The 13,411-nt window shown below is 38.3% G+C and overlaps 1 protein-coding gene across 3 annotated transcripts in view; it reads right to left on the bottom strand.

Moving 5' to 3' along the window:
* Positions 1 to 13,411, bottom strand: part of LOC111515381 (uncharacterized) — a 239,453-nt gene that overhangs the window by 131,818 nt on the left and 94,224 nt on the right. For all 3 annotated transcript variants that reach the window (XM_074174676.1, XM_074174674.1, XM_074174675.1), the window contains exon 3: positions 11,231 to 11,445. In XM_074174676.1, the coding sequence (XP_074030777.1) occupies positions 11,231 to 11,445 (215 nt within the window). The remainder of the gene's footprint in view (positions 1 to 11,230; positions 11,446 to 13,411) is intronic.

Below are 13,411 nucleotides of genomic sequence, written 5' to 3'. Positions count from 1 at the left end.
TATCACCAAGTGATCATCTTTAAGAGGAAGATGAAACTTGATCTTCTTTATTCTATAAATGTCAAATTCCATTTGTCACTTTTTTTCTCTAGCCTTCTTGCGTGTCAGTTTTTGTATCTAATTGACGAAGATCTTGAAATATCAACTTCATTTTATACAATACAAACATATGTACAATAAGGTGAGAAACGAATACAACAGTTCATTAATTAACGCGAAGAAGGACACATACTCAAAGAGAATTACCCATTCTGATAATAAATCAAAATGCATGTAGAACATTTGCTCCGAAATAACGGGAAGAGTTCGAAATGAAGAGTGTCGCATAAAAGGTAACCCAAACGAAATAGTTAATGATTACAATAAATATTTGGTAGACATGGTAGCTCAATTACTAGCAAATTCCTCAAATATTCCTTTTCAATGTGATATCCCTGTAAATATGCAGTAGAAGTTCGTGAGACCCATAACCTCAAACGAAATCATAAAATAATCTAGAAAACTAAAAAATAAACATTCCAGTGGAGAAGATGAAATTCCTAGTAGTATTATGAAAGAAAGCTCTATTGCCATTAACGAAATCATAGCATATATCATCAATAATACACTGAAGTATGGCATATTCCCAACATGATTAAAATCCTAAATTGTTTAAAAATCTGTTAAAAAAATCTGTTTTTCCGTTAATCAGCTGTCGCCCCCATACGAACGACAACTCTCAGAAGTTGAGAAACTTGTGCGAGCTAAGACTAACGAGGTCTTACCTTTCAACGTGTGATTCCCAACACGGTAGCCAATCTTTAAAAAAGGTGATCCAGAGAGTCTAGAAAATTACCGACCAATATGCATCCCTCCCAGTTTTTCAAAATTATTCGAACTAGCAATATCAGTGAGAATTATAGAGTTTATGAATCAATGTAACTCATTTAGTAGGCTTCAACATGGATAATTACAGGATAGATCAACACAAACGGCCATATATCAATTCACACAAAATATAACGAACATAATAAAAATGAATACCTCTCAGTATGTTTTTGGATATGCAAAGCATATGACTGCTTGAATCATCAACTAATGTTAAAAAATTAGAAAGATATGGAATAAGAGGTTCAGCACTAAAGTGGGTTGAATCCTACTTATCAGATCACCTTCAATCCGTAGAAATAAAACGAAATGGAACAGTCTATGGAACCGGTCCCACAGCTGTGGGACCAGTTTCGGTTTCGAAATATCGAAAAAATCTTCAGTTCAAAAAAGAATAATAAGAGAAATCAATAACTTAAATTATAACCAAACTTGCAGAACAGTATTCAAATCCACCAATATAATAACAATCTACGCGATTTATATCTATGAATGCCTAATGTTCATTTATACAAATTCACACCTCTTCTCTGAGAATATACCTGGTCATAAGTATCCCACTAAAACAAATGAATAGTATCCCCTTCATAGACTAACAGCAACTGTAAAAAGCTCCCAATATATGTCAATCAAGCGTTTCAACCATCTTCCTAACAGAATAAAACGGACTAAGAAAATTGGAGTATTCAAAAGAGTTCTAGAAATTAGAGCCCTATGATTTGAACACATATCTCACTATAACATTCTTTTAAAAATATTCATAAAAAAAAATTTGAACCTCTTTGTTTGGCGCCATTTTATTCTATGTTACCGACCTTTTGCAATGAAAGTTTGTAATCTGCTCTGAAATAAAGCTGTTCATCATTATCATTATTATTATATTTGAATGGTGTATTCTCTGGAATTGCGCCTACAAATACTGTTCACGCATCAATCACAATCACTAGCCTTCACGCATATTGTCATGAATTTCACTAACATTCGGTACGTTCACATATGAAACATTATGTATTATTGCAGTCAGAAAAATTTAGAGAATCTTTCGAATAAACAAACAAAATTTGTAACAGAATCAATTCCTATCAATATTTGGCTAGAATTTGAAAAGAGACAAAACTATTAAATACAATAAAATTTTTTTGGGAAAGAAAGTTTTTGGCTTTCTACTACTCCATCTGATACAAAAAAAGGGATGAGAGAATCTTCCAAAGAAAGGAAGGAAGTAATCAATTTGAAACTCTATACATGAATGTGTAGATCATGCAAAGAAGTAACTTTCAGACACAAACTGAAAGAAAGTCCTCCTGAAACAGCTACTTTCATATAAACATTGAATTACACGAAAGAAAATAATTCTTTCGAAACAAATACTTTTATATGAACACTGAATTATACAGAAGATACTTTTCTCTACTCAGTTTGTATTTCAAACATTTGTTGTGGAATAAAAATCAGATATCATTCACATGAGTTCTACTTTGAATGAATGGTAATAAATTGTACTCACATAGAACACTGTCACCCTCACTGGTATACACCGATGTTTCGCCTTAAGACAGTTGCCCTAAGGCTCTTCAGTACCAAATTGGATAACATTATAGAAAATACACACACTTCATTCATGAATTACGATTTTGAATGTCACGGAATAAGCTTGATCTGCTTATGTCATCGATGACATCGTAATGACATTCATTCACCTATTTGATTTAATCCCAGCAAAGAGGAATCTTATTTGAATTGAAGGGGTTATATTTTTAGGAGTGATTAATTTTTTGGGAAAGAAAGTTTTTGGCTTTCTACTACTCCATCTGATACAAAAAATGATATCAGAAGATGAAGAAAAATGTATATGATTTATAATTCTATATCACCCAAATATTATGGACTCCCTAAAGCATATAAACCTGATTTGAAACTGAGACCCATTATTTCTTCCATTGATGCTCCAAATAGCAAAATTACTCAAATGATCACCAAATGTATCAGATGGAGTAGTAGAAAGCCAAAAACTTTCTTTCCCAAAAAAAATTAATCACTCCTAAAAATATAACCCCTTCAATTCAAATAAAATTTTCAATGACAAAAAATAAAAATATCAAGAAACTCAATATACTCAAATGTAATTCAAAATCAAATATTAAAACTAAAGAAAATTGGATACAAAATTTATCAGATATCATTATACCAGAAAATATAAAACATTTTCTCGCCTTAGGATTCAACTTCAGCTTACCACCAACTACCATATACCAAATTTACTCTCAGATATTGGAAACTTGATAATTGGATTTTGTGATAGCAAAAAGAATCTTTTCAGAGCGAAGATAACAAATATCGTAAATAACTTTTTCCCAAAACCCCATGATAATAAAAATTATCTTAATTCCTACTTGAAAAAACAAAAAAAATTTTTTGAAGAATCATCCAGAATTGATACTCACAAGATCTGAAAAAGGCAACGTGACATTTATTATGAAGAAATCTGATTATATTGAGAAATCTCTTGAGATTATTAATGATAGTGAGTCTTATGTTAAACTTAGAGATCCCGTTTCAACAATACAACAAAAGGCAAATAAAATCATTACGGATTTGAAAAAATCTAAAATGATATCAGATATCATAAACCTGATTTGAAACTGAGACCCATTATTTCTTCCATTGATGCTCCAAATAGCAAAATTACTCAAATGATCACCAAAATTCTCACTGATGCTTATAATTATGAAAATGAATTCTATGAAAGATTCTTTCGATTTTTCCAATTTTATAAATAAAAAATCATTACCTCCAGGTTATAATCTGAACAGCCTTGATGCGATTTCACTTTTCAGCAATATATTTATGAATCTAGTGGAGAAAAGTGTTATCAAAAGATGGAATGATATAAATAAAAAATGTTCAATAAATCAAAAAAAATTATTGAAATAATTAAGTTCATCTTCAACTCAAGTTATTTCTCTTTCGAAGGTAAATACTATAAACAAATTCTTGGTACACCAATGGGAGCTACTATTTCTCCTATTATAGCTCAATACGTAATGAATCTCCGACGTTTTTGAAATTATCTCGAGATAACTTCACGACAAATTGACCTCTATTATTACGCTCAGTTTTTTTACGAACAAGAGTAATAATGGAACAATTGATTGAGAAAAATCGCTATAAAAACACATAGAGGCAATCGTTCTCGATAAAAAGAAAATTGTATCAACTTGAAGACTCATCGCAAGGGATTTGAACTTATATATTTGCTATCCAAATTCGACCTTGAATATCACGCTAATAAAATGATGATTTCTCATTTTTAAGAGGTACCACAGTACCACACCGATATGAATCTTCCATAAAGAATTTGGATGGTCGACGCTCCAGGGACATATTGGTAGCGTACAGAAAAAGTGGTACCTCAGCGAAATATTTTGATAGTTTGGGTGATTTACCCCCTCCAAAAGAATTGATTCGTTATTTTTCGAAAAGTTTTAAACCTACCAACAATATCACAACTATTGGCGTCAGCAATAATCCAATACAGTATTGTGTGGTCATTTGTGCCTTACGTTTGCGTCACCCACTGTTTTGCTAGGACAACCCGAAGTCGGTTTCAAATCAACTTCCGATGTAAAATTTGATATGGAGAACAAACGCTTGAAAAATTTTGCAGAGTATACGAAATGTGTCACTCGTGGATATGTTAGTTTTTACATCTCAAAGATAAGAAAATAAGTAGATTCTGATTTTGTGCTTGTACTGAAATTAGTAGAATTTGTAAGAAAATGTGAGCATCTGGAAATCAAAACAAAAACGATGAGTTGACAAGTCAAATTGCTGAGGAGATCGATCAAGTCTGTCAATCACTTTACATATATTTGATGGTCATCTGATCAATTATAACAGTGGAAAAAATTATTATAAATGAATGTGCATTCAAAAACAGAGAATTTCAAAAAGCGAGTCATTCCACGTGTGTCCGCCAAACGGTCAAGATATAAGATAAGCACAGGTAGCGTAAACTTTCTCAAATCCATTGGCTTGAAGTTGCGACATAAAAAAATTGTAATATGGATACCATCACCGCAAGTGATGAACTGAAGTTGTTCAAGGAGTCCATGTTCGATTATTTTCTCATTAGCCTTTATGAGTATACATATAAGCCGTATGGTTCTACTTATCACAGGAATTCAGGTGAAATCAGAATTCGAATCAATTTTCAAGATCTTATACTCGACATTGCAGACAGTTACATTTATATCGAAGGAAAATTGCCAACATCTGATGCCACCAAACGGTGCTACCTATCCAATAAAGCCCTTGTTTTTCTATTCGATTAAATTTGGTTCCACATCCGAAAATCAGAGATAACCACCACGATGAATAGAAATGACCAATACTTTATGAAAATCTATCTAAATTGATTTGGAAGTAACTTATTATTAACGCTTGAGAAAGCTATTGTATAACGAAACACATGTCGACTCTCTCGAAATCCATCTTGAATTTAGTCAGGTTGGAGCCTGGCTCCTTTATCCTTTGAACTGATGTTTGCCAGAAGGACAAACGGGTCAAACACATGTCGAGGGTTTTGTAAAACCCTTTATAGTGAAAATCATACAATAAACTGTATTGATGAGTATCATTCGGACCAACGCATGCAAATTCATTACTAACAATAGAATGGGGTCTTGGTGGAAATGAACAAGATATATTAGATTTCATAAGTAGTAGTAAATTACCTTTGTAGTATCGCATGGGTTTTGCTGAAGATTACAATAAGAGAGTATTGAATGTGAATCAAGAGCTCATTCTGATTATAGCACCCTCATTAAAAATTCATTCATTAGGGAAGTCAATGCAGACCGCTAGAAACTGAAACTCCTGAACGCATCAATGAAAGTGATAATAACGCTAATGTGTCAGAGATCAGAGATCAGAGAGGAAAACAAGCAGCTATGGGCAATCAACAAAAAGTATGAGGAGGACATCGCCATGAAGGAGATAATCCTAAGCATGAGCGGTAGGATTAATGAACTCCTAAAAGAAAAGGAGGAACAGAAAAAGGTAAAAGAGAACAAAAATAAGGACCAAAAAAAACACACCCGACAAGGAAGAAGTGAAAAATAAGAAAGAAAAAAAGGAAACACAGAAGGACAAGGACAACGAGGACAAAAAAAAGGTAAACAAAACCGTTAAAACCGAAAAAGTCCCCGAAACAAAAGAGGATCCGCGAACAACCAAGCGTCCAAGAGACGCGGAGGTAAGTTCAGAGACGGACTCTGACGAGGACGGGTTCCAAAGAGTGGAATCCAAAAAAAGGTCTAAGGCAAAAAAGAGAACAGAAATCGAAATCCAGGAAGATACAGAAATGGACGCGGAAACGACGTCCATAGCAATGGATGCGGAAACAACGTCCATAGCAAAGCCAAGCACACCAACCAACCGAAAGAAAATCCCGGAGGTCCCAGTATAGCCAACCCCCAGGACAAACGAACAAGTCCAACCAACACAAACAAGTTCGGATACGAACCCGAACAAGAAACAGATAAGCCCCACGACACCACCACCGATAGCTGTCCACGACAGCAAACGGTGGAACGAGATATCCAAAGGCCTCGAAGCCCGAAAAATCGGGTACAACAAGGCAAGGCTTACAAGCCTTGCCTATACTTCGGGCACGCGCAGAGATGCTGCCACGCAACCGCACGTTGCGTAAAATGCGGAGAGCAGCACGAGACCAGGGACTGCCAGAAAAAAAGACAAGCGCCAGCCAAATGCGCAAACTGCCTGGGAGCGCACCCGGCAAGTTACAGGGGATGCAGGATGTTCCCCAAACCCAGACCCTCACAAACAGCAGGAAACAGGCCTCGACAAGCGAAGAGTCAGAGGCCCCTGCAGCAACCAGCTCAAAGGAAACCAGCAGCGAAGGCGCAACAAGCCGGAGGAAACGTGCTGGTCCAAAGAGTAGGGAACCTAACGACTGAGCAGCAAAAGATCGCGCAAGCGGTCTTAGCCGCCTTAATACAAGCAACCGGGCGACAGTAATGCCTGCACGAGTTCCAGACAGACTACTAGTAGGATCATGGAACATAAACGGGTCCATAGAAAAGCGGAACGAGCTACTGGAGACGTTATGGCACTGCAGGAGACAAGATTAAGGAGCGAAAAGAGCTAACGAATCCCAGGATACAACACATACAGGACGGACAGGCCAGGGGGCGCCGCGCCGCAGGAGGAACGGCGCTACTAGTAAAAACTGACCTAACGCAAAACGAAGACAGAAAACCAGAATTACAACACGGAGAACCGGTAGCAGTTCAGAGTCAAACTGAGAAGCTACGAACAGCTGAGAATATCGTCGGTATACCTGCCTCCGCAAGGTATAAGACTAGAAAGAACCGACATTGCAGAAATGTTCCCAGATAACCAACCAACAGTAGCCATTGGCGACTTCAACGCAAGGTCGCGCGACTGGAACTGCAGGAATGGAAACAGGAAAGGCAGAGACCTAGGCAGAATCCTAGAAGAATTCGAGGACATCGCGGTAGTAGCACCGAACACCCCAACATACTAGGCGCACGAAGATCAAGTCCCGGACATTCTCGACATCGCACTAGTGCAGAACGTCGAAACTACGGAGATGGAAGTACTAGACTAAGGTTCGTCAGACCACAACCCCATTCTATTTACAATAGGAAGAGGTGAAGTGGAAACAGACAACTCAACAAAGCGAGTCATCGACTGGATAAGATTCAAGCGCACCATACACGATGCGATGGGTGAGATACCACGCATCGAAACAACAACGGATCTGGAGAACGCCACAGAACAGCTGCAACAGGCGATCATCCAAACAATGGAAAGAAGCGCACGGGAAGTCCCAGCCCAACGCTTCAACTTTCAAGAACAGCTCCCGCCAGAAACCATGGAACTGGTCAGGATAAGGAGACGCCTGAAAAGACGGTACCAAAGGACTCGCGCACCTATGGACAAAAGGTGCATGCAAAGAGCAAATAGGTTGCTAAAAGAAGAACTAAAGGAAATTCGGGACAGATAATGGACTACCCGTCTGGAAGAACTGAGCACCGAAGACCAGTCTGCAATCGTTCACACTGACCAGGAGAAGGCGGAAGCATTGGCGGACAACTTCGAAAGGCAGTGCAAAGAGAACGACGTCCCGTTCACGGACGAAGTAGATGAAATAGAGAGACAGGTGGAAAGAACGGTACGAGGATTGAGACAACGAACGAACAACGAGCAACCCCTGGCCCCGACATCACCCGAGGAAGTGAAGACATACTAAGACTTCTATCCACTCGGAAAGCTCCAGGCCCGGACAACATAACGAACCGGGCGCTGAAAATACTACCGCGCAAAGGTATAGCAGCCATAACTAACATCATAAACGCTATACTCAGATTGCAGCACTTCCCGTACCAGTTCATAGAGGCAACGGTTATCCACATCCCGAAGCCCAAGAAGAACCCCTGTTCCCAGACAACCACAGGCCAATAAGCTTACTACCTTCCATAAGCAAAGTGGCGGAACGCGTCATCTTGAAGAGACTCGAAGATTAAACTAGAGAGCTAGGAATCCTCCCGGATGAGCAATTCGGTTTTAGATCAGAACACTCAACAGAGCTACAAGTCCTGAGGGTAGTAGACTTTGCGACTGAAAGCTTCAATCTCGGCAAAGGACACAACACCGGTGCAATCTTCCTAGACGTCTCCAAGGCGTTCGACAAAGTTTGGCATCAAGGACTACTGGCCAAAATGAGCGATTTCGGATACTCAAAACAAATGGTAAAATTAATTCAGTCTTTTCTAGCTGACAGGCGATGCCGATGCAGAGTAGGAGACGAACTATCTACAATTCGACTACTGGAAGCAGGGGTCCCGCAAGGAGTAGTCCTTTCGCCACACCTCCTCTCCGTATATACAGGGGACGTGCCCAAGCCGGAGAACAGCTTTAACAAGTTGGCGCTTTACGCAGACGACACGGCCCTGCTAGCAAGATCCACAAGCCAAGTGCATGTTACAAGATACCTGCAGCAACAGGCAGACAGATTAGAGGAGTGGGCCAGCCTGTGGAAGATCAGTATAAACCCTGACAAGAGTCAGGCAATACTGTCCACCCGCAGGTTGGTACAACCGGAAGGCAATGTCACCTTCAACGGACAAGAGATTCCGTGGACCAGCAAAGCGACATACTTGGGGGTCATCTTAGACAAGATATCAACATTTCAGTCTCACGTACGGCAGAGAATTGGAATGGCTAGACACGCCAGACAACGACTGGCACCTATCATAGGACGCAGAAGTAACATGGGGTTGAAAGTGAAGTTGCTGATGATCAAAACCGTCCTCATGCCCATTATACTGTATGCCTGCACTGCCTGAGGCCAGTGGGCATAGACATACAGAAAGCAGATACAGTCGTTTATGAACGCGAGCGGAAGGGCCGCCATAAACGCGCCGTACTACATCCCAAACAGATATATATATATATATATATATATATATATATATATATATATATATATATATATATATATATATATATATATATATATATATATATATATATATATACAGAGACTTAGACCTGGGCACGCAATATGTGGACGTGTATATGAGAGAACACACAGAAAGCGTGTTCGATAGAATCAGATCGCACAACAACCCAGCGCTACGCGATCTACACGATGCGTTGAACATGGATGACCAGGTTCCGAGAAAGGGACAAACATCCAAGGCCGACAAAGCAGAACCAAAGACCGCCCCCACGAGTCGCCGTAAGGCGACTCCGGTAAGCATAACTAATCAGATTTTCTTTCAGCAAGTTCACCGCAGAACAAATCGACCGCGATTCCAGAATCCTTAGACTCACTGAGGAACGCCCGACACTAATAACAATAGCCGCCGGGTAGTTTTTAGGGGCCCCCATGCAAAAATTCAGTTAGGAATAGTCATGACAAAACAATTTTTACCGATCGCGAAAGGATAGCACCTAAAGGCTGACTTTCGACCAAAAGAGGTCAGATGTCAATCTTGCTGAAGTGCCCATCAGTAAGTTGAGGACCGCTCGGAAAACGGGGGTGGATGGAGTGGGGTAGTAGGTTCTCCTCGCTAAATAAATGGGGGGGAAGCTCCTACTTCAGGGCACTCAACCCAGGAGGGGGCATGGGGGGGCAAAAGATAGTGTTCGACCGCTAACAGTAGAGTCAATTTCGTAAAACCGTTCTTTTAGCTGGCGATTACAAATCCAAGCAGAATTCAGAATCATTGTCTCAGAGGAGATTTATTGGAATTTCGAATTATTATCTCAGAGCTACCCAGGCTCGAATAAATCGGAGGGTACGCCGACCCAGCCATCTAAGGTACAATCTACGTGGGCTATTCCATTGCACTGGTATCTGGGGGCTTTAAAGCGACCGTGTGCCTCCGGAGGCTGTTCTCTCCCCTCGGGCTAGGGATATAGGTAGGTCAAATCGGGACAGTGTGTCGGCTAGGTGGTTAGGGAGCGTAGGGAACCTTCTGGTCCGGCCTAGTGCCATCGTGGTGGCCAGTTGTACCCCCGCGGCGCCTTTAGATAGCTAGAATCACAGGGTACTGCAAATAATAGATTCGAATATGTTTGTTTTAAAGAAAGGTCTTGCCCTTGGATTTCGCGATAATGCAGGAAACGCGCGATGTTCAGGATTCGGAATCGAACCCAGGAGGCGAGGACGTAAACCAACATAGATCCTCCGGTGGCCTAGCACCCATCGGCTCTGATCTTCATGCGACGAGCGGCCTAGGAGCAGAAGGTCTTTCGCAACTCCACGCCCAGCCGAGTACTTTTTCAGGACAGCTCCAGGTACCGTCTTGGCGAAAACATGATATTCTCACCTTATATAGAAATTATAAATAAAAGAGGCAGGGGTTAAAGGTAACGCTTCGTATACGCCCGGGGTCATAGGATGTGACATAAGTTTGAAGTCATGTATAAAGGACACAGGCGATTCTCAAAGTCAAACTCTATGTTCAAGGTCATGTAACATGCACACCACTAGGCAATAAGTATTTCTCGAAGTTTTTCTCTTATAGTTTTTCACCATCGACATTTCTTTCGGTTGTTCCAACGACTCCATATCTGTTACTAACTTGATCAATACAATTCAAAGTGTATCTCTTTCACGATTGTGCAATGTTGAAGATTGATAATATATTATGCAGAATAACTTTTAATGTCCATCAATCTGACATTCAACTGTAATGATAATAATGTCAATTACTTCTCCTTACATTAGATCAGTCGATACACAAAGTAAATTCTAATGAGTTATTAGCTTCCATTTCAAGGTATAAAATAATTGAAAGTTTACCTGAGTGTTCGAGAATGTCAACCAAACAAGATTTCTCAATTTTGATAAATATTTTACACCACAATCTGTTACATTTTTACATCCTCGGATATCCAATCCCATCAAGTTTGGACAACAGTTAGATAAACATTCCAATACGGTGTCATCTATTTTGTCACAATTGGCAGCTAAAAAAATGTATAAATCCTTCGTATGTCGCAGCAAATTCGTTAGTCCTGAAAAAATACTTCGTTAGTGTGAAATTATTCGTGTGACACCCTTGAGTTGTTTATAATATTTCTGAATTATAGACACTCAAATTCAACAATTATTTGAAATTTTGCAATGATATATGCTTGCTGAATATAACTAAAATTCCAATTCTACAAACAGTATAGCTATGATTTTTTTCAAAATATATGAATGCTACTAATGAAACGTTATTTCTTTCTCAACGTGTTTGAGATTAGTAATAATCTTTTTCTACGGATGATATACAATGTGCCACTTCTCTCGTCGCTTTCATACGTTCAAAACGAACGATTTCTCACGCAGTGAGAAATATCCGCCATTACAGTGAGAAATAATTTCTCACTGTTATCACGATAACCCAAGTCAGTAATGAATTGTTACATATCAGATTGATATGACACGTTCTCCATGCAATATCCAAGTAGCCCATTGCCGGCGTTTCCATAACAACAAAACCGAAGCACTGCATATTTATTGCTGTCAACTTGCCCAACGAAAATAGTTTTATTGTTGATTGTTATAGTATAAACAGATCAGATTTATTAAATATTGAATATAATGGAATACGAAGATTTAGAGTTGGAAAATACACCTCCAGAAATTGTTAAGAAAGCAATAGAGGTTTGCAATAATTTGCTACCAAGTACATCAAGAGAAAAATATGAAATCGCTTACAGAATCTTTATGGACTGGAACATGAAAGCCAAGGTAAATTCTTGTTCCGAAAATACCTTGTTAGTTTATTTTGAATAGTTGTCAAGAAGATTGAAATCATCAACATTATGGTCTCAGTACTCGATGGTAAGGAGTACCTTAATTATTAAAAACTATGTTGATATATCAAAATACGTAAAACTACGTGAATTTTTAAAACGAAAATCTGAAAAATATGCTCCAAAACAGTCAAAAAACATTAACTTCTGAAGAAATTCAACAATTTAAAAAAATCCACCCGATGAAAAGTATTTGCTGATAAAGGTATGAATTGAAAATTTTCAAATTATTATCGATAAATGGATGTTTGGTTTTGATTTCAGACTGCTTTAGCTATTGGCCTTACAGGGGCATGCCGTTGTGATGAACTTCGAAAATTAAAAATTGATGACATGGAAGATCTTAATTCAGCCCTTTTAATAAAATTACCCGATACTAAAACCAATTTCACAGTCACAGGAGAATTCTACCAAATTTACAAAAAATATGTGAAGCTTCGACCATGCACAAATGAAACACGTTTTTTTTTAATTACAAAAATAGCAGATGTACGAAACAGCCTGTGGGGATAAATGAATTTGGCACCTTGGCCACTGTTTCCGAAGTTCATCTGCGTCTATTTTAGTTAATGCAGAGGCAGATCTTTCAACTTTAAAACGCCATGGGGAGTGGAAATTCAGCAATGTTGCTGAATCTTATGTCGACCACTCCATAGCTAACGAAATGAAAATTTCAAAACGTATAGTAGAATCCATTCAGCCTCCAGCGCTATTAGAACCTAAACACAACAATGCTGTGTAAACTCAGTACGTTTCCCCCATCAACTTCAACTTCGACCGTAGCTAATATTTCAATTACCGAAAACATGTTGAAACAAAACGACCTACCAGGAATTACTTTACAAAATTGTTCAAATATAACTGTTGATTACTATTTTAAATAAAATATAAAAATGAGTTATTGACATACAAGTAATATTATATATGTATTTTAATTTTTAATACTTGAAAATAACGCAACCGTAGACAGTGTACAATGCATAAGAAAATGACATATTTCTCACTTGTACAATATACTATTGTTCTTCTAACTTAAATACGTTAAAGGAATGCAGAAATTGAAATAGTTTCGAACTGTGACCTACAAAAGACATTTTGAAATCTCACAATATTATGTTGGAATTGAAAGTAAACAAGGTATAACTGTATTCTACATATGAAAAAGATGTCATTTGAT

The sequence above is a fragment of the Leptinotarsa decemlineata genome, unplaced genomic scaffold (genome assembly GCF_025532065.1).
Source record: "Leptinotarsa decemlineata unplaced genomic scaffold, Ldec_3_MD MMD2_tig00000690_RagTag_RagTag, whole genome shotgun sequence".
Classification (NCBI taxonomy): Eukaryota; Metazoa; Arthropoda; class Insecta; order Coleoptera; family Chrysomelidae; genus Leptinotarsa; species Leptinotarsa decemlineata.
Note: the sequence above shows the minus strand (reverse complement) of the source record. Positions and strands in the feature narration are given on the sequence as shown.